Source organism: Mustela erminea, chromosome 14, assembly GCF_009829155.1.
Source record: "Mustela erminea isolate mMusErm1 chromosome 14, mMusErm1.Pri, whole genome shotgun sequence".
In the NCBI taxonomy this organism is placed as follows: Eukaryota; Metazoa; Chordata; class Mammalia; order Carnivora; family Mustelidae; genus Mustela; species Mustela erminea.
Window position 1 is genome coordinate 75,998,237 of NC_045627.1, and position 21,768 is coordinate 76,020,004.

Sequence of the window (21,768 nt, forward strand, 5' to 3'; positions counted from 1 at the left end):
ACCTACACCTGGTGACAGAAGACCTCCAATCCAGAAATAAACGAGTCACAGGGAGATTAAACGCTTAACCCTAACTGTGCCATACTACTTTTCATCCTCGTATTCCGGGCCTCCTTCAAAAAAACCCATAGGAGAGGCGCCTGGGTGGCTCAGGGGGTTAAGCTGCTGCCTTCGGCTCAGGTCATGATCTCAGGGTCTTGGGATCGAGTCCCGCATTGGGCTCTCTGCTCGGCGGGGAGCCTGCTTCCTCCTCTCTCTCTCTCTGCCTGCCTCTCTGCCTACTTGTGATCTCTCTCTCTGTCAAATAAATAAATAAAGTCTTAAAATAAATAAATAAATAAAACCCATAAAAGGATTCATTTATCAACCCCGGAATGTGGGCAGAGCAAGGTGCTACACGCAAATGTAACCAGACCTGTGACACGGTGTAACCAGCTGGATCCTGCCACGCAATAGACATCCGGACACTTGGTGGCTTCAAACAACGACGGTGTTTGTTTTCTTAGGATCATGTGGGTCAGCCGTTTGGGCTGGGCCTACCTAGGGCTTCATCTGCAGGCCCGACCGGAGTCACTCAAGCTGTGAAATTCATCTATCAGGTGGTTCAGGGGGGCTAGGTGGCCTAACGCGGCCTCACATCGCGTTTCCGGAAGCCGGTATTGACCGTCAGCCGGGCCACAAACAGCCAGGCTTCTGGGACTGCGCGCCATATTTGCTGACAGCCCATTGGCCAAAGCAAGTCATATGACCAAACCCAGAGCCCCGCCCCCCCGTGGGAGGAGACTACCAAAGGCGCCGTCGTGGAATTTGCTAAGGACAGTTACTAGGGTACTCTACCACCGCTTGTCTTGTAAGGGAATCCGCTGTACGAGTTCACATCAAAACCAGAGTTCAAGGCTTCCCCTGGGCTTCTCCCTGCCCGAGGCCAGGACTCTTCCTCCACCTCACACTCTCCGGGTCCTCACACGCTAGTCCCCTGTCCTGATTAATGTGTCCTGTCAGGCTCGGCTACTCAAGGATCTGCAAGACTTAGAGACCGAGTGTCCGAGCCTAGCACCCCTGTGTTCCTGGCCAAGAATCCCCCTTTTGTTGTTGTTGTTGTTGTTTTGTTTTAACAGGCTTAAAAACATAGAAGAATAAAAGATGTAGCTGATTATTTAAAATCTAAATAATATATAAGAATAAAAATGAAAGTGAGAGTACCTCAACCCTTTCTACATAATCGACTCTTCTGGGATTTTTCTTCTGAAGACATTCCAGCATTATCTGAGCTCACAACTGCTTCTCATTTCTGCCTTAAGACTTCGGAGCTGCAGGAATTCTCCGGGTTTGCAAAAGCAGGCAAGGGATCGAGTGGGTTTTCCAGCTTCTGCAGATGTTCTCAATCTTCTGGTGACTCCCTCCCAACTGGCTACTAAGTCCACATTTGTTTAACTCAGAACGCCTGAGCAGGGAGTCACTTCCATCCCTCTGGAGCTCATTCTCAGGAGGCTGGTGACAGATTTTGAGGGCTGACACAGCACTGAGTGATGCTGCTGCATCCACATGGGATCAGGCATGAGTTTCCCGTAGGAAACCCCAAGCTGTAGCAGCCGGAAGGGTGTTTTAAGGCACTACATGGGGAGCCTGATGGAGACCAGGTCTCTACAACCTAGGGAAACGTCTTCCTCTCAGATTCCAATTAGGAATTTATTTCCCCCACCAAATGCTGCAGAGTTAACACCTCCTTTTGGCATAATATATGCAGGGTGGTAAAGAGCTCGACATTGCATCTTAGAGCAAGCCGGCGTGGGACAGAGTCCCAGGAGCTCATGCCCCCAGGGGTGGGAGACAGCAGGGACAGACAGGCTGGTGGTGAGAAGACTGTCCTGGGCGGGGGGGGATTGATTTATAACTGGAAGTCTATTCCTCTTAATCATTTTCACCTATTTCGCCCATACTTGGAAGTTACAAAGAGAATCGATCTCGAAAGTTTTCATCACAAGAAAAAAGAATATGTTGTAACTATGTAAGATGACAGATACTTAGCCAGACCTATTGTGATGATGATCATCTCATAATGGACACAAATGCTGAATCATGATGTTGTGCACCTGGAACTAATATAATGCTGTGTGTCCATTTTGCCTCAATTAAAAAAGAAAAATATTGCTGTATCTCAACACACAACTAACAATAGCTAATATAATGCAAATGAGACTCTGGTGGGAGCAAAGCTCCTAATGACAACTTGCATCTCAAAAGCTTGAGTAAAACAATTCCTTGAAATGTAAAAAAACAAAACAAAACAAAACAAATCACCGTGAACAAGGACATGGGCCAAAACCACAGACGATGACCGTGACCTCTCAGACCAGCATGAGACCTACAAAAAGGGAGCAGCCGCATACCCTGGACCCAGGCAGAAAAGGATCCAGACTAGAGCAAAACAGGTACTTTTTTTTTCCTCAGCTACACCAGAGGATTTTCACCAGTTCCCTGTGCTCAGGAAATTAATATAATGATCATCTAGGTCAGGAGTGCAGGTACACATGTACATAAGATGCATGTGTGCAATCTATATTTTTCTTCCATTAATTGCAATAAACCACAATTCTCCATTAATCAGGATGGTTTCCAGTTATTCTTATGGGATCTTTTTTATTGTTTTCTTACAGCTGCAGATTAGAGAACTCCTGCAGGTAGTGTGGGGGGTGGGGGGATGCGGGCCGGTCGCTATGCAGATGCTCTCCAAATAGTGTCAGCAAGGTGCTGCTGGCCAGAGTGGGTTGGGCCCGGGCAGGCCTCACTCTTTGCTTGAATCTTGCTTTAATAGGTTTATTTCCGCCTGTTCTCAGGACATACTGTACTTCCTCATTAGGTCTGAATTCACCCTTTCTAGGAAGATCCTCATTCCCTCACCACCTTTTTTTATTTTATTAACTATAGCAGTTCTGAGTGTCTTTCCCTGCCCCTTTCTGCTTCCATTTCACTCCCTTCTATTCCCCGACCTATTTTTTAAAATAATACTTTTTTATTATTAAACTTGTCCCATGATCTCTTTTTTATTTTTCCTCTGGGTTCTGGGAGAATTTCTCAATTTTATCTTCTCCTTCGCTGAATTGAAATTCTTTTTCTTTTTTTAAAGACTTTATTTATTTGATAGAAGAGGTCACAAGTAAGCAGAGAGGCAGGCAGATAGAAGGAGAAGCAGGCTCCCTGCCGAGCAGAGAGCCGGATAGGGAGCTCCATCCCAGGGTCCTGGGATCATGACCTGAGCGGAAGGCAGAGGCCTTAACCCACTGAGCCACCCAGGGGCCCCTGAGTTGAAATTCCTATCAAGCACCACCCTCCCTCCTACCCCCGGGGGTTGCAGTGTAGCAATCGCAGTTCCCACCTAGAGATCTCCCCACCTGCTCTCGGACACCTCCTCCCCAAGATCACCTTGGCCGTTGTCCCAGCAGACGTGTCTTCTTGGACCTTATTCGAACTCAAGTTAAACCTTTTTTTTTGCACTGAGTTTATTTCATTGTTTGTTTTGCATGTTTGCTTGATTCCTCCCAAGAGCACTTTTCTTTAGAACTTGGAGTCGTCTGTGTCACATGTATCCTGAGTCAAGCATTCCAGAGACAGGTGGATGTGCCAGTGGGAGTGGAGGTACAGTCTTTCTAACATGATGGGGCCACCTGTTTGATTTCTTTTTTTTTTTTTTAAGATTTTATTTATTTGACAGAGAGCTAGAGAGGGAACACAAGCAGTGGGAGTGGGAGAGGGAGAGAGAAGCAGGCTCCCCACTGAGCAGGGAGCTCAGTGCAGGGCTAGATCCCAGGACCCCTGGGATCAGGACCTGAACCGAAGGCAGATGCTTAACAGACTGAGACGCCCAGGCGCCCCCACCTGTTGGTTTTCTTACACAAGAGGTTCACTCTGGTTTCTCCATAATCCAGCAGCTTCGGCAGAGAGCCCGGTGGGGGCTGGGGAGAAGACCTTCACCTTCAGGCCAGAGACCCTGTCCATGAGTATAGCCACACACACGCTTTGCCTGACACCGCCATCCTCTGAGCAGCCACCCCAGGGTCCCTGACCCTGCCTGGCACCGCTGTCCACCCCAAGTGCTGGTGCAGGAATGTGCTGTTCCCCAAAGGCTGGGAAGGGTCTATGCCTCTTCCATTTCCCAGAGAAGTGGCCCCTTTACTTGAGTGTGTAGTGAGATGCGGGTGGGAGAGGTCACACTAACCGGTATTCTTAGGGAGAGCGCTGTGTTTAGAGGAAAGAATTTGACGAGCTGCTTGGCAGAGTGGATGAAACGCCAGAGACATACTCTCAGCACTGAAGGGGATGGCTTCGCTGGGGACCATGAGGCAGGGAGAGGAATTGGTTTTGCTCCTGAGAAGTAAGAGGGCAGGGGCGGAGGGGGAGCAGAGAAAATACAAGGAGGAAGGGAAGACACAGAAATTGTAAGACACCCATGCACTGGGCGCCAACACCAGCCTCATCGCCTTCACTCACATCTTTAGTTCAGGCACGGTTTCTTGATATCAATATTATTGACACATAGGACCAGATCATTCTTTCTTTTTTTTTTTTTTTTTTTTTTTTTGGCAGAGAGATCACAAGTAGGCAGAGAGGCAGGCAGAGAGAGAGGAGGCAGCAGTCTCCCCGCCGAGCAGAGAGCCTGATGTGGGGCTCGATCCCAGGACACTGGGATCATGACCTGAGCCGAAGGCAGTGGCTTAACCCACTGAGCCACCCAGGCGCCCCAGACCAGATCATTCTTTGTCGTGGTGGGCTGTTGCATCCCTGGGCTCTACCCTCTAGAAGCCACTAGCATCCCTCCCCCAGTTGTGACAACCAAAAATGTCTCCAGACACTCACAGATGTCCCCTGGGAGGCAAAGCTGTCCCAGAGGCAGGGGCGGGAGGGAACCAACCGACTTAAGACCACTGAGCTCATGACATGCCTGTTCTGAGGGAATACTCTGTGGAAAGTGTTGAAGGGTTGGAGTTTCTGGCCAGACTGATATGGGGCCAAGCAGGGGTGGTGTGGGGCCCCAGGGGGGAGAGACAGAGGGATCGTGAGAACATAAGCCCCAGGAATTCACAGATATGGTGGGTCAGGCTTTGAAGTGTTTCAGACTGGGTTCTCCGGGGCAGGGAGTTTGCCCATGGTCTGCCTTACACAGTCAGCCCCACACGGAGTCATCCCTTCTTTAATCTGCTGGAGTCTGAGCTATAGATGACAGAACTTCCTCCGTGTTCCCGGCACATGGCCGCCAGTCCTCCGTAGTTTCCAGCTCTAAGGCAGGCGGTTCGTGTTTCTTCAGTGGGAATCTGGGAGAGGCTAAACATCACCCCACCTGGGCGTTGTCCTGCCCGCCAAGTCTCTATGCCCATTTTGAGTTTCCTCCAGTAGGCAGAGACACCACGAGCCTTTAGGTTGACACAAGTGCTATGTGTCTCACACCGGAAGGTGGGCATTGCTCACTGGCATGTCAGATATTTCAGGCAAAGGCGGAGCAAAAGTTTAGGTGCTTCCTTCACTATAGATGTGTCCCAAAAGCTTGGATGGTCAAATAATTATTTATTTATTTATTTATTTATTTGCCTAGGCTGATCAATACTTAGCTCCTAGAGGCTTCCATTTCCCATGTGAGCACTTGGACTACTTTGTGCTTCACGGTGCCCACTTTTCTCCATCATATACCAAGATCCTTAGGATTTCCTTCAGATTCCTTCCCTCTCTCCTCCTCTGCCAGATTCCCATTCTCTACCAGAATCCTAAATGCATAATGGTAGTTAGTGATTCGTAGGTGTCCTCCCTCAACTACAAGAATTGCTCTAACTTCAAAATCCCATTTTAAAGATTAAGAAACTGAAGTTCAGAAAGGTTAAGTAACTTCCCTGTTGTTTCTCTCCGAGGGACTCAATAATCTGACTACAAGCCCTTTCTCTTTACGATATTATAAAATGATGGGAAAGAGAAGAGCTGTAACGTGTAGGTTTAGGTCCTACATACATTCATGGAAGGGGACTTTGCTTTTAAAAACAGGGTTGTTGGGGGCTCCTGGGTAGCTCAGCCAACTGAGCTTCCCACTCTTGATTTCGGCTTGGGTCATGATCTCGGGGTCTTGGGATCGAGCCCCACATGGGAGTCTGCTTGAGATTCTCTCCCTCTGCTCCTCCCTCCTGCTCTCTCTCTTTCTAAAATAAATGAATAAATCTTTAAAAAGGGGGGGGGGAGTTGTTATTTTCAAAATTCTAGCCTTCAGGTAGATCTCTAAAGGTAGAATATGGGGTCAAAGGTAATGAATACATTTTCGCGGCTCACAGTACATATTGCCAGAGTCCCTTCTTTTGAAATGTTTGCCACTTGGACAGGTGAAGATATGCTATCTTTTCATCTTTTTTTAAAAGATTTATTTATTTATTTATTTATTTGACAGAGAGAGAGATTGAGATCACAAGTAGGCTGAGAGGCAGGCAGAGGAGGAGAGGGAAGCAGGCTCCCTGCTGATGAGCCCGATGTGGGGCTCGATCCCAGGACCCTGAGATCATGACCTGAGCCAAAGGCAGAGGCTTAACCACTGAGCCACCCAGGCACCCTACTGTCTTTTCATTTTATTGTGCATTTTTTAAAAAGATTTTATTATTTATTTGACAGACAGAGATCATAGGTAGAGAGGCAGGCCTAGAGAGAGAGAGAGAGAGGGGAAGCAGGCTTCCTGCTGAGCAGATGGCCTGATGCGGGGCTTGATGCAGGACCCCGAGATCATGACCTGAGCCAAAGGCAGAGGCTTTAACCCACCAAGCCACCCAGGCGCCCCTATTGTGCATTCTTTCGTTACCTCCAAGGTTGAACATTCTTTAACTTTTATTGGGTGTGTGCACTTCTATTCACGTCCTTTGCCTGTTTTTCTGGTGTACTTTTTCTTAATATTTTGTAAAGTCTGCTTGTAAAAGAAAACTATTAACCCTTTATCATAGTGTCAAAATATTTTTGCCAGTTTATCATTTGCCTTTTTATTATTTAGTGTTTCTTTAGATACAGGAGAATTTCTTTTATTTTGTGGAAAAATCTCTTTCTTTTTCAGAACAATTACTTCCATTGATGTGGTACTTAGAAAATGTTCAATTGTGACATTTTCTTCTTCGTTTAAAAGGCTTCATGTTTTACTTTTATGCTAATCCATCTGTAATGTATTTTAATATCTCCAATGAGGCTGTAACTTCAATCTCTTACAAATAACCAATTTCTCTACCACTTTTTGAATAACTCACACCTTCCTCCATTAGTTCTTTATGATCTATTAAATACAGAAATGTCCTGGGGTCTCTTTAAGGTTAAGTGTTCTGTTCTGTGTATCCATTTATCAATTCTTATACCCAGAGCATAACATTTGAAAGCAGCTTCCGGATCTCCTTTAACATTTAAGGTTCCTTTCTCTTCCCGTTATCTTTTCCCCAGATTTCCTTACCTCTGTTAGCATGTTAATTTCAAAAGAAGTTTAATGTGTTATGCCATTTGTTTTAAGAGAAGCAAAATACGGGCACCTGGGTGGTTCAGTGGGTTAAGCCTCTGACTTTGGCTCAGGTCATGATCTCAGAATCCTGGGATGGAGTCCCACCATCGGGCTCTCTGCTCAGAAGGGAGCCTGCTTCTCCCCTCTCTCTGCCTGCCTCTCTGCCTACTTGTGATTTCTCTCTCTCTCTGTGTCAAATAAATAAATACAATCTTAAAAAAAAAAAAAAGAAAGAAAAAAAAGAAAGAGAGAGAAGCAAAATCCCATTGTTTCCATGGAGGCTGGTTAGTTTTCACTACGGGGAGTTCTCCCAGCCTGCCTCTGGGGCTTTTAGGTGTCCCTGCCCCTCCCCGTGCCCAGAATGCCCTTCTCTTCCCACCCCACCTCATCACCTGGGTAACTCTGGCCACTGTTCATCCTTCTGTCTCTCATCCTCCTTTCCCTGTGGTCACCCCCTCCAAACTGTGAGCCTCTTAGGAGCAGAGGCAGAATCTTGTCCTAATCCTCTGCCCTGCAGTCCAACTTCCAGCAAAAGGGCTGAATAAAAGAGAAGGTTTAAAATGAGGTGGATGTGGGAGGCTCACTTCACCCTTGATCTTGAGCCGACGCTAGAGTGCCTTTCTGAATTCAGAACCACCCCCCCCCCCAGGCCACTTCCTAATCTCCAGTCACTAGAAAAGCCTTCCATCAAATCCATGCCTTGCTCTCACCTCCCGCAGAACTGCTGTAACACAGCCCACGTGAAGTGATATTATGAGATGGTTTCTGTGAAGGACCCAAGTCGAGGGCTTATGGAACTGAATCTTAATTCTGACAGCACGAAGTGTGAACAAACATTACCATGCTTTATTGCTCCAAATCTGTTGCTGAATTCCTTGTTTCTGTACGAGTCAGAAGCCCAATAAACAACTTCTGCAAGGTTCCAACAAGCACTTTGTCATCACGGAGGTTCTGAATGATCCGTAGTCTTTCTCCTGATCCCAACCCCAACCCCAGGAATATACTTTCCGTCTAAAGCATTAAACCTGAAAGTCTGTCCATACCTTTTAGGGTCATCGGAGGCATTTAAGAAAAGAAGAGATGCTTGAAGTCATATCCGGAGCGGAAATAGGCAGCCTTAAGATCAAATAATTGCAACAGCATCTCTCTGTGCGGGGAGCATGAACACTGAGGGAGGGGGCTGTATGCTTATTTTCATATCTATCTCCACGTAGCTTCCAATTTCAAGGATGGAGGGAGGGGCTTACTCTCAAAATGGAGTGACTGTCTCGTTGGGAACAAGTCGGACTGGAAATAGAAAGGGGGCCATATTCCTCTCCAGTGATGCTCTCCACCAAAGATGATTAATTTGTCCTGGGTAAACAATCATCACCCCTTCTGAATCTGCACTTCTACCCCGTGTTAGCAAATAAGTGGTAGGATAGTCCCTTGAATGTGCGTGGGTGTGTTGAGTGTTCAAATCTGTACCAAGATTTTATGAACAGGCTACTCTATGCTCTGGTCCTATATATAGGCCGAGGCGCGGGGCCCCGCCTGAGCGGGAGGATGGAGCGCGCTGCTTGCATTTATCACCCAGGCCCACACGCCCACACCCAACTGTCACAGAGCCTGAAATTCCTACCATTAGAGTTGCTACTTTTGGTCGAGGCAGAGGGCTTCAAGAAAACCCTTGCTCAAATATAAATATAACAGTCAAGAACGCTTCCGTGACACTCAGTTGCAAGCAGCATCCTATTTCTTTATTTTTCTATTGCAAATAAAAAAGGGCTGGGTGGTTTTAGAAGAAGAGACTAGGGAACTGGGATTCGTAACTTGACAGCGGTGAAAGCTGGCAGACATCACGTCCACTGAGCGATGAAGGCTGACATGATCAGTGATGCCATGTGGGTGTCGCGGACCGTCTGATGACAGGATGTGATGAGAAGAGCACTTCACCCTTGTGGGATTTTTTTTCCCCAGATCCCACAACCCCAGTCCAAGCATGAGAAAAATATCTGACAAACTCAGTTTGGGAGACATTCTACAGGATAGCTGGCCACTACTCCTTAGGACAGTCAAGGTCATGGAAAACTAGGGAAGACAGAAACGCTGTCCTAGACTGGAGGAGACTGGAGAGGCTGATTAAATGCTATGTGGCCCCTTTGACTGGATCCTGGAACAGAAAGAGGGCATTAGTGGAAAAACTGGAGACATCCAAATAAAGTTGGGGGTTTAGTTGGTATAACGAATCAACGGGCCCGAGCAGTTCGAACCTGTGTTGTTCCAGGATCAACTGGACGTGTGGGTGTGGTCCCCAGCCGTCTGCCCCGGGCTGCAGTTCCATCGGAAGTGAGCCTCGCTAGCGGCATGAGTCCAGGCCAACTGGTCCAGGTGCTGGCAGGGAGGTAATGCCCTGTGCACCCCTCCTTGCATGCCAGGATTAGTAGTGGGGGGTCACTTGCCTGGGCTGTTAGAGTCACGCACAGCAGTACCTGATCATTCTCTGTCCTCCAGGTGACCAGCCCTGGTGGTCCAAAGTGTCACCGTTCATCAGATAGTGCCTGCCGACTGGGTTGCGTCTTTACTATTTCAAGATCTCCCCTCCTTCCCTCCAACCAGCCTTAGAGCTCCACCCCGACCACCCTCTTCCCCTCCCCTTCAACCCATGGAGCCCTCCTTACCCCAGCTGGGTTGAGTCCTGTCTCCTAGATGATTGAAAACAAAGGCATCTAATGCTCCTCTGAGACAGAAGTCCAGACATCCAGAACACAGAACCTGGTCCCTCTGTTGGGAGAAGGAAAAAAAAAAAATACCTCTCACTCTTTCCGATGAGCTTACAGCTGAGAAAAATAGACATAGTTCGTTCTCAAGCTGGTGATTCTGCTCCATTAGATGTTCAGTATATGGCATGACACGGTAATGGGAAGAAGTGGCACCAGGTCCCGTACTGCCTTCCACCCCTAAGAGGGAGATGGAGAACAAAAAGACGGATAAGTCCTCTCCATAAATGGTCAGCCAGGAGAGCTTCCCAGGATGTCAGTGGGACTAGCCAACAGGAAGCACCATGGGTTCTTTACTAGCTTGGACTACTCCAAGGTGGGACCACTCCGCATAGAAATAAGGCTCGCTGTGTCGGAAGAGAATCTTGAAATGTACATGAGAATTGTCTCCCTCGATATGAGTCTACACTAGACTGCCCTGTGAGGCTTCTTGTCCCTCCTTTGGAGCTATGCATGAGCTCGCTCTAAGGGCCAGGTAGTCACAGAATCCAGAGTGCCTGCCATGCTCATGGCAGAACTGGGAAAAAGGGGTCCAGCCTCAAGGATTCAGAGATCATGGGGTCTGGACCACCCAGGTGCTACTCCAGACAGAACAACACCAACCTGAGCAAAAGCAACGAGGGTGCATTGGGGCATATAGTTCTAGAGCATGAGCCCCCTTCCACTGGACAAGGTTGGGTTTCCCAAAAAAGACTGGGGCTGGGGAAGATTTGCATAGGAATCTCTGGAGAAGAAGGAACAACGTGAGAACCAGAGGAGCTGGTTAGAATTTGGGGGCATGTTGCCTAGGGAGGTGGGCACTGCAATCAGGTCATAGATGATTCAGAAGTTGGTCTGGTCTGAGAGGGGTCACAGTGCAAGCAACAATCCCTTTGCTCAGGGAGAAGGCAGTAGAACAACCCCTAGGAACAGCTCAAGGATTGATTTGGGGGATTGTTGTTGACTGCATAGCCTCCAGGCTTCATTGTCTAGCCCTCCTGGGATTCTAGAAGGATCTAACACACTTGGATAAATTTCTTTCTGCTCTAAGGGGCCAGACTTGGCCTCTGTTACTTGCCATTAAGAATCCTGACTGACACATGTTAACTCCTTTCATCCCAAATTTACATAGATAAATCACCAGAAAAAGCGAGCACAAGAATCCCGACTGACACATGTTAACTCCTTTCATCCCAAATTTACATAGATAAATCACCAGAAAACGATTCCTTTAAACCTAGAAACAGTCAACGAAAGGGACTTTAGCAAAAAGAGACTAAAAATGTGGTTTTGTTTCCTCTTTCCACAACGCATATTAAATAAGACCATCTTACATTAGAGGCTCAGAAACCACTAGCAAGCACATGAAGAAGGTTTGTGAGTTCATTATAACACCACTTGCTAAGTTCGGCCTGTGGTTTTCCTCTCAAAACGAAATGTGAAGAATGGGGGAGGTGAGCTCTATCGTGTGTTGCTGCTAATGTTTTTAACCAAGGATCTGGAGTTGTTTGATATTTTTGGCTTCATAATGTCCATGTCCAGTCCTGTTTTGGACATAAAGCAAGGTTGGAGTCCAAAGGAAAAGTGTTTCTGGGCTACAAGATACTCTGTTGGTCCAAAGTAAAAAATTAAATTCCGGAGGTCCCTCTTCTTCCCATTCTTTGGATTTGGCTTTTTTCGTGCAGCAAGCTGTACTTTCCCGTGGTTCTCTTGTTTTTCCTTCCCGCCTTGGTGCCAGAGGCCAGGATCTGCCTCAGTTTATCACCAGGTTTTGTTCTGTGCTCTTGACTTCCTATTCCTTCCTGGACCTCTGGCACTTCAGAATGGGGACTAGGCACCAGAAAGAAATCAAGGTGTTGCTACTCAGCTCTCGGACACCCAAGGATGATGTCGTTCCATTTCCCATCTCGCCCACACCCCATCACATGACATTGAAGCCAACAGACAAGGGGTTCCCATGGCTGACATAGCAGACTTGAGTATTGTGCTCCCCATTCAGTTCTGAAGTTTCAAAATTTGAGAGAGAGAGAGAGAGATCGATCGATCAAGGGGGTTAAAGTATTATTTTACCCTCTATGGACAAAGGGCATTCTTCAGCACAGGCTGGGAATCCCTACCAGTAACAAATACCAATGTTACTTTCTTTTTTTTTTTTTAGATTTTATTTATTTATTTGACAGAGAGAAATCACAAGTAGGCAGAGAGGCAGGCAGAGAGAGAGAGAGGAGGAAGCAGGCTCCCTGCTGAGCGGAGAGCCCGATGCGGGACTCGATCCCAGGACCCTGAGATCATGACCTGAGCCGAAGGCAGCGGCTTAACCCACTGAGCCACCCAGGCGCCCCCAATGTTACTTTCTTTATGCAAGGACAGGTACAAACTTTTCTGGTCTCTGTGCACTCGTGTGTGTGTGTGCGTGCATGGTGTGTGTGTGTGTGTGTGTGTGGTGTGTGTAACTGATGTGTGTAACTGATGTGGGTAAATGGTGTGTGTAACTGGCTTCTCATTGAACTCAGGTTTGCCTCACTGTATCAGATGTTCAGCCTCTAAAACTGACAGAATCTGCTTTTTTTTTCCAGACTCCGTGTAGCCTGTGTGGCCCCAGGCTCAAACCCAGGATGACCTCCTACTTCTGAACCTTCAGATCCCAAACAGCCGTCTGTGATTGCGGAAGGAAGAGTCATGGGGAAGTTGTTGAAGGCAAGAGATATTTTCAGCGAAGCTCCCCAGAAACTACATAGGAAGACAACTTAGGGAGTCTTCTCCTGCTTAACGAAATTTCCTATAAAATTCATCGGGCCAACTTGCTATTTTGCATGATCTGTAGATAATGGATTACACTGACCCCATACCCAATGGAGTAAATGATTACATAAAAAGGGGGTTGTTAGGGTGGCCCTAAACCAATATGATCGGTGTCCTTAAAAGTAGAGGACATCAGGACACAGAGAGCAAGGAAGACATCAGGCATGTGCTCACAGAGACAGCAATGGGAGGGCCCAGCAAGAAGGCGGCCATCTGCAAGGCAAGGAGAGAGATCTCACAAAAGAAACAAACTTACCAGCACCTTGATCTTGGACTTTAGCATCCAAGACTGTGAGCAAATAAATTCTGTCATTTTACCGCCCACCCAGTCTGCAGCATTTTGTTAATGGCAGCTCGAGCAGATGGAGACAGGCTCAAGGTGGTGAAAACCCCGTCAAGAAGCAGAGTGAACTTTAGTCCCCATGCCCCAATGTGAAAATCCTTTAACAAATAAAATGATTTACTTAAGGGTTTTGAAAAAGCCCCTGCTTCAGAGCTGCTAATGTGTAATGGGGCTCTGATTTACTTACTATTTCTTCTCTGTCGAATCGCCTGAGGGGTTATGCACGCACACAGACACAAAGAATGTTTCCTTCATTTCAGGTGCCTTTTGGTTCCATTCGTATTTACAGCAAAACGTTCCTTTGATCTTAGGCAGCACTGGAAAATGATTCAGGGTCCCCTGTAGAGCCACTCTCTATTCATCCCAGAGGAAAGCTAAAACATCCCTCCTTATCTGCCTTGATTTACCCAATATTCACATTTCCTATCTGAGACACACACGAAGAATGACATTCTGAGAAAAACTCGACTTCTTCAGGTGGACCAAATTCCATTTAAAACAGACCCTTGACTAGGAATCACCACCTTCAAGGGTAACTGAAGGGCATCCCTCCCACTGCTCAAGGAGGGGCCACCTTTTTGCTTCTTCATGCTCTCCCCGCCTCCCCCTTACCCTCCTCTGAGAGCCTGGAGCACCCTCTGTCACTTTGCATTCTGAAACGGAAGTGAAATCTGGGTAGGAGCAACGTTTTGCTCGACAAGCTCATTTCCCCTTTCCTCCCTGCCTCGGGAGGGGACACTCACCGAGTTCCCACTGGGCCTGACCTCCGGGGACACTTCTTAAAGCAGAGGGAACAAGAGCCCCTCCATCATGAAGACAGGTTTGCAACTGGTGGCCCAGGAGCCAAGGTCTATTCTGGGCAGAACACGTCTCCTGCAGAAAGGGCTAGACTCTGTCACTGCTGGAGGGGGAGGGACACAGGAGGAAGGTCGCTCCATGACTTTCCAGCAGGCAGAACTCAGGCACTACCTGGTTAAAATAGTAACTGCTGGAAGTGGCGGTGACATAATCCATGTGTGCGGCCACAGCCAGGGGCGGTGGCGGCCGGGGGCGGGGTAGGGGGTGTCGGTAGTGGTGGAATCACATTCTGGGTCCTCCATCTCCACTCTGGCTACGGGTGGGCCTCCATGATGATTTTTGTACCCTGCGCAGTTCTAGAACCCAAACCTGAGTGTTCTGAGAATGTGGGTTTCTGTTCACTAATGTACGTGCCACGTGCTAGCTGGATTTATCAAAAATATGACTTGGTGTCTTCTTTGGGATCATCTTGGTAGTTTCCAGGATGATTACTGGGTCAATACATGCCCGACTGGCAAAGATTCCCATCATGCCCATAAAGACTAACCTCAAACCTGTGAGCTTCGTGCCGAGTGAAGTCAGCAACCCGTACCGACTGTGGCGTGGGGGCTCTTTCTGTCTTCCAGCAGCCAGTTTAAGTCTGTGGGTCCTCAAGCACCCTGAAATGAGGTATGGAGGCCCGGAGTGGGGAGTGAGTGTCCATCTTCTAAAAAGCCCCCACAGAAGGGTACACTTACCCCTTCCCAATGCAGCACAACTGAGTCCTTAAAAGGAAAACCTTATTTTTCACTCACCATTGAGAGCAAGCTTGCAAATTTCTGGGTAAGCCCCAATATTATTCTCAAAGCTTCAGATATGCACCTAGCCACAAAAGCAAATGTTACATACATGAAATGGCAATGGCTCCTTGAGAAAATTTCCCCCACTAACAAGCAAGAAACCAGCCAGCACGGGAAGCACTGAAATGAGTATGACTTTCTTCCCAGGGAGGAAAGCACGGAGCAGAGCAGGCTCCCAGGGGCGGGAAGAAGTGTGGCCAGCAACCCAGTGGGCTGCAAGGGACTCCAGCCAGAGGTTGACACTGGCTCCGAGTGCAGCCAGGGGGAGCTGGGGCTCTAGAAGAGGAAAGGAGGCAGGGCAGTGGTTCCAGCTGCGGGGAATCTTCGAGTGACAACCTGGGAGGAGACAAGGACTCGCAGCCGGACCAGAATGAAGTAGGCTCCTAGGGCGAGCTGTTCCCAGCTTGCTCTCCACTTCACGGCACCTTTTCAAAACAGGGCCTGGACACCTGGTCACAGAGATGGGAGGCTCAGAAAGGAGGGTATGGCTGTTCCCCTACCTTCTAGCTTTCCAGTCTTCACTCTCGGTCCGTGCTGCCCTTGACTGGGCTGCATTTTCAGGAACCCCTTATGGGAAGCAGGAGGAACCCAGGACCCAACCCCCGGCTTACCAAGGCAGAGGGGTTCTTTAAGGAAGGAAATGAGTATTCGACATGTCGGCTAGTTAAATTTAAATTTAAAATAATAATAATAACAATAATAATAAAGAAGAAAGTGTGTATGGACTTAATTTGGAAGCCCCTGAATTTAATTTGTCCTTTATTAGAAAGTTGGGTTTTCTCCCCAAAGCCAAGAAACAGATCCTTTGCTGGGAATCTCCATTCACAGAGGGAGCAAATGGCCACTGAGGCAATCACATGCAGATGGGGCTGGATGGACAGAAAATGGTTTGCCAGCATCTCAGCTAACATCAGAGGCTAGTGGCTGGTCAGTAAGAGAACATGCCTTTGTCGACAAAGGCCTTGGACAGATCTGAAACACATGAGTTCTTTGGACAGAGGTGGGAGGAAGGGGGTCCAGTGGGAGAACATATTCTTATTTGCCACCTCTGAACCCAACTCCCTGTTACCTCGAGAACGTGTCCTTGGAGACCGTGAGGGCCTGATCATGTCTCTTTACATGAATCTTTTTCAGGCCACATGCTCCAATCTCCAGTCAACATCTGCCCTGTGGAAAGAGAGGGGGAAGACTTGATTCTTAAGCCAAGGGCCTCAACTAGCTATCTTTGGTTTCTCTCCATAAATTAGAACAATTAATTAGATGGTTACAAATAATAGAGGGAAAGTATTGTTACTATTAGAAAATTATATTGGATATAATAAAATTACACATCATAAGGCAGAACTTGCTGGATTTCTGCTTCATGTGGTGGTGACCTGACATTACAGCAGCTCTTTTTCCAGAAGGATTGTTCCTTTCTGCTTATACAGGCTGCTTGATCAAACCCATCCTGAACTCTCTCCAGATAGAGTACAGCAGAGCTAGACCCCAGGAATGAAAAGAATGCATTCCAGCTCAGACTCAGGACCTTATCTTTTCAAAAATGAAAATAAGACCAACTGATTAAATCTCTCAAGTTTAGTTCAATCTAGCCTCCCAAATTTTGGAGCACTAGAAACATTGCTCAATATCCCAAAAGAATGATTTCTGAGGTTAAAAAGTTAAGATTTGTATAGAAATAGAGTTGGGGGGGGGCGTAAGAAGTGGATCTGCCCAATGTCAGGAGGAAAGATGGCATCCCAGTGTGTTGGGCTCATCCTTGTTAACAAGTGTCCGGCAACGTGCCTAAAAGAATGTTGCCCTTTCTTCCGAACTTGAAAATAAAGCTTTCAAAAGTTGGAAAGCTTTTGATATTTTTGGTTTAGGGATTTGGGTAACAGTAGAATTACAATCCTGATCTATTAGGTGAGGCTAGGGCCTGCCGTCCAAAGTCACAGACTCTCTGGAGGCTGAGTATGTGGAAGGGCAAGGACTAAAAGTCCACATTACAGGAAGGTCCTGTCAGGACCCTGCAGACAGGCCACCCACCCAGCTATGAGAAGGAAAGCAGGATGCACCCAAGTCCTCTGAGATTAGCTGGTTTCATAACATTCCTCTGCCACCTAGTGGCGTTTAGAGCATACACTTCAGTCTCACCGAACTTTCTAGGAGCTTCTATGAGAACCAACCTGCAAGGCTTTGATGAATTGTCTTTATTTTTACCTAAGCAATTTCAAAAAATACCTCATGAGGCTCATCAGAGAGAAGATCAATGAGAATGGACTCTGGGCCTGTGCTGGTGTGTTGGGTGATGAACCCAAACCACTTTGCAAGGATTCTGTGCCTGATATCTTGTAGCGGGTAACAGCTTGTTCTTTCGTGATAACATGATCCACAGCACAAAGACTACACACACACACACACACACACACACACACACACACACACACACACCACACTCTTCTTGTTATCTTCATAAATAGACGCAAGGAGTTCTACAAGAACTCTGTGACTATGCCTTTATGATTTGTACTACTTTGGGAATTCTTTTCTAAGGATAAGGCCAAGTCTTTAATTACATCATGCCATTTGCATGATTGCAGCCTTTCGCCCTTTCGCCTACAGCCTATGACCTTGCAAAGTTCCCAAGCTTGGAAGAGCCCTGTTCAATGCCGGTGTCCTGAATTCTCTGTTACAACAGCTAACATTTGTTCAGTGCTCACACTCTGGGACAGTGCATGGAGCACCCTGTGCTCATTATCTCATTTGAATCTCATGACAATCTCTCTGTCATCTTCATTTTGCATATGAGGAAACTGAGGCAATTAGATCAAGCAGTTGGATCAAGTGATCCAACCCAGGAGGTCTGATTCCAGAAGGTACACTCTACCCATTTCACCACAGCTTCCTTCAAGTTCATATCAGATCTCTGCTGTTAAGAGTTTTTGATGGTGCAAAACTTCTCTTCTTTCATTTTTCATGTTGGTCAGTTTGTCCAAGTGTGTCACTCCCCACAAATACAAGTTCTTGCACCAGAAGGATGCCAGCTTTATTCCAGGAGACGGCTGTCTTATTTGCATTGCATATCACATGATGTCAGGAACTTCCTAGCACAAAATCAGTGGCCTGGAAATAAACAACACACGGAAAGACCTGTTGCACATTTCTGAAAAGCAGCTCTGGCTTAAGATTTCCCAGAACCATTCCAGGCAAAACACTTGTCAGTGGGAAATGGTGTGAGGACCTGAAAACAAGCCCAGATCTGAAGACAAACACTGAGCCCCTTGTATGTAAACGAACAAATTAGGAACTTAACTTCATTGATTACTAAAACCCAAAGAATGGGTTTTAGTAACTAGAAACTAGAAAACAAAACAAAACAAACATCAAAACTCTAAACCTTAAGCAAAATGTGACAGCATAAAAACAATACTTCAATTTAAACATTTTCATGTGCACAGAGGGTGGTTTCTTAATGATTTGATATAAACAAAATGATTCAGTTTTGTGCTTTTCAATTTTTTAAAGCCACTTGAAGTTTTGATGTTAAGTGTCACTAATTCTGTTAGATGTTCTTGTCATCTCAGGGTGCTCCTTAAATCATCTGAAATTCATTTGTATTTAGAGAAAGTAATGAGAATGGTCAAAATTAATAATATTAAGGGGAACACACTCCAGAAAAACTTGTACTTCCATCATCTGAGGTTGTTTAAAGGATTTTCATTTTTCCCCCATTTTCCTCTTTAATGATTGGGTATCAGGCAGTAATTTAGCGCATTCATGTGATTAATCTATAGATCTCTCTACTTGAATATTTTTTGTACTTTCTATGCATCACTTACAACAGATAATTGATCCATGTCCACTAATTAGGTTAGAATATGAAATGTTAATATGTCAGCAACTGTACTTGGCCTTGAAATCTTGGGTCTATCTGGGCAATATTTTTATTTTACAAAATGGAATGAAATTTAGAAATGATAAACCATACTCCTGTCCTACCCAATGAACATTAAAGCCCAGAGAGCTATTATAAAATGGGTACTAGCAAATCAATCAACCAAAGCAGTCAACACAAGAATCTTTTGTGTGTCATCGTGATTTTTAGCAGAATATCTGCCAAGGGAGGAAACAAAAAATTTTCAAATATAAAAATATATTTATAAGTAGAATATATAACTTAAAAAATATAACTTGAAGCAGTCCTAAGACAGTGTGGTTTTCTACTGTGTATTAAAATGTGATGCAAGGGGTGCCTGGGTGGCTCAGTGGATGAAAGCCTCTGCCTTCAGCTCAGGTCATGATCCCAGAGTCCTGGGATCAAGCCCCACATAAGGCTCTCTGCTCACCAGGGAGCCTGCCTCCCCCCTTCTCTCTGCCTGCCTCTCTGCCTGCTTGTGATCTCTGTCTGTCAAATAAATAAATAAAATCTTCTAAAAAAAAAATGTGGTAATAAAACTCTGCTTCCTTTCAGTTAAAATGTAGCCAATTATCAAAAGGCAGTCCACTACCAGGACAGGTCTTTGTCTTTGTGAAGCCAGCGTCTACTTCCATATCCTCCTAGCTAAGAAACTGGCAAGGAGTGGAAAGCTTTCTTAGAGACTCTAATACATACAAGAAATACACGCCATTTTTGTATAATAATCTAGATGTGGTTTTCTTTTTCAGTCACCTGTAGAGTAAATTGTACCTTAGGCTGCACAACTTGATCTGAACTACCCAGAGCAAATGTGACCAGTACAGAGATTTATTGTGATCTTGTTTATGGGCCTGTGTTATTTTTCCTTGGCATTGTGTAGTTGGGTCTTCCAACTGCTTAGACGAGTAGTAGCTAAGAGAACACTGAATAATTTATAACTCACTCACTTGCTCGACAAGTGGTGGTGGTGTGTTCTTTTCTGTTTCCTCACTGTGCTGGGACAGAGGATCTTGTTGAGGAGGGAGTGTGGTGTCCAGACTGAGAGCACGCACTCCGGCAGGGGGCCTGGGTGCAAATTCTGACTCTGCCGCTGGTTAGCTCGGTGACCTCGAGACCGTTGCTTAAACTTACTTAGCTTGTTCCTCTCTAAAATAGGTTTTTTTTTTTTTGTTATTTTGTTTTGTTTTTTGCATGAATGAAATAAGTTAACAAACATAAGTTATCTAAAACAGTAACTGATTTAGGAGTAGTGTCTGCTACTCTCATGAATACAGCCAAGAATTAGCACGTTGGAGGGGAAGCATTTGGCTCTGCCCTGGTGTAAACCCTCGGAAAACATAGGTAAGTGTGAAATTGTTCCTAGTCCATTGTCGGGGGTGTTCGGTTGCTAGTGTTGTCATATTTATTGATTTTATTAAAACTGACCTGTTCAGGGCACCTGCGTGGCTCAGTCGACGGGTGTCGGACTCCTGATTTCAGCTCAGGTGGTGATCTCCAAGTTGTGAGATCCAGTCCTGTGTCTAGCTGGCACTGGAGCCTGCTTGCGATTCTCTCTCCTTCTCCCTCTGTCCCCTCCAACCTCTCTCACACCTGCTCTCTCTCTAAATAAAAAAAACAAAAAACTAAATTGACCTGTTCAAGGCCACGATCAATACCTCCGAAGCTCTGATCTCACAGGAGCCTTCTAGGGTAGCGTAGGAGCCCTGGGCTCTGTAAGGCGCCCGTGGGATCGGCTTGTTTGATCTGCCTGATCCGTGTCTTCTCAATGTGCCGAGTTCGGTCAGACTCCAGTCTAGGCCATTTCTTGGAGACGTCACCCTTGCTAAGCACCAAGATTTCTCGCAACACGTTTCCGTTGGGCTCCCATGCTTCCTAGGTTTACCCAGACTCCGGTCCTTTCCCTCGTGGTCCTTAAAATAGCGGTGTGGTGGGAGGATGCTCGGGGGCAGGTTGTCAGAGACCGGATTTCCTAACGGGGCCCTGTGCTGCCTTACACGGTTCCCTAGGTCCCCGCAGTCTAGACCCAAGTCACTTTAGTGTCGTCTTGTGTGTTATCTTATTCACATTCTAACCTCCTTTTTTCCACTCCCTACTCCAGTGCCACTGAGGCTGCGGAAAACACAGAGCAGGACAGCTCACGGCTCCCTGGCACGCCGTCTCCGTAGCTGAAAGCCACCCAAGCCAGCACTCTGTTTGACATCAGGTGACAACCGGTTTCCAACTAAGAAAAAAACAATTCCTCTCTTTGGGGTAAAAATATTTTGAAATAATTCCTCAACTTGTTTTGAAACTACCCTTAGCCTGAATGTATTGCTTCATGGTCGTGTTTTAATCTTCACTAAAAATGTCCACTGTTGGTGTGCCCGGTATCTAGAACAGTGCCAGGTGCACTTGACAAATATTTGTTGAATGAATTGAAGTGCAGTGGGCACGATTACATAAGGTTGGAAATATGAGGTGGTTTGAAAAGAGATGAAAAATGGCATCAAGGATCCCCTGATATGAAGAGGGTTCGCTGAACTCGAGCCACAGAGTTTACTCACTCATTCACTCACACATGTATTCATTTAATAAACACATACGGTACTTACTCTTATCTTGCTCTTGCTGTGCTCTGTCAAATAAATAAATAAAATCTTTTTTAAAAAAAAAACTATGAGGGGCTCCTGGGTGGCTCAGTAGGTTAAGCCTCTGCCTTTGGCTCAGGTCATGATCTCAGGGTCCTAGGATGGAGTCCTGCATCGGGCTCTCTGCTCAGCAGGGAGCCTGCTTCCCCCTCCCCTCTGCCTGCCTCTGTGCCTACTTGTGATCTCTGTCAAATAAATAAAATCTTTAAAAACAAACAAACAAAA

General features: G+C 46.3%; 1 protein-coding gene and 1 long non-coding RNA gene across 5 annotated transcripts in view; both read right to left on the reverse strand.

Annotated features, from left to right (window-relative positions):
* LOC116573631 overlaps positions 1 to 712 on the reverse strand; it is a 28,673-nt gene extending 27,961 nt beyond the window's left edge. For both annotated transcript variants that reach the window (XR_004278900.1, XR_004278901.1), the window contains exon 1: positions 541 to 712. This is a non-coding gene — a long non-coding RNA (uncharacterized LOC116573631). The remainder of the gene's footprint in view (positions 1 to 540) is intronic.
* Positions 713 to 8,102: 7,390 nt separating this feature from the next.
* Positions 8,103 to 20,384, reverse strand: LOC116572789. 3 transcript variants are annotated; one of them, XM_032312116.1, is made up of 8 exons: positions 20,342 to 20,384; positions 16,088 to 16,185; positions 14,974 to 15,040; positions 14,351 to 14,838; positions 14,125 to 14,254; positions 10,159 to 10,437; positions 9,751 to 10,001; positions 8,104 to 9,650 (listed from the first exon to the last, which is right to left on the reverse strand). In XM_032312116.1, the coding sequence occupies exons 4-8, from the start codon at positions 14,393 to 14,395 to the stop codon at positions 9,627 to 9,629; spliced, it is 729 nt and encodes a 242-aa protein (XP_032168007.1). In that variant the 5' UTR covers positions 14,396 to 14,838; positions 14,974 to 15,040; positions 16,088 to 16,185; positions 20,342 to 20,384; the 3' UTR covers positions 8,104 to 9,626. The 3 variants fall into 3 exon arrangements, 1 of the variants encoding a protein (XP_032168007.1); XR_004278519.1 differs by lacking the exons at positions 14,125 to 14,254; positions 14,351 to 14,838 and having other exon boundaries at positions 8,103 to 9,650; positions 9,751 to 10,437; XR_004278520.1 differs by lacking the exons at positions 14,125 to 14,254; positions 14,351 to 14,838; positions 14,974 to 15,040 and having other exon boundaries at positions 9,751 to 10,437.
* Between the last annotated feature and the right edge of the window lie 1,384 nt (positions 20,385 to 21,768).

Coding starts and splice junctions, on each gene's coding strand:
- LOC116572789 (XM_032312116.1), bottom strand. CDS start 14,395: ATGGATTATGTCACCGCCACTTCCAGCAGTTACTATTTTAACCAG. Junction 14,255..14,350: donor GCAGTTACTATTTTAACCAG/GTAGTGCCTGAG, acceptor CCCTTTCTGCAG/GAGACGTGTTCTGCCCAGAA. Junction 10,002..10,158: donor CAGGACTCAACCCAGCTGGG/GTAAGGAGGGCT, acceptor TTGGACCACCAG/GGCTGGTCACCTGGAGGACA.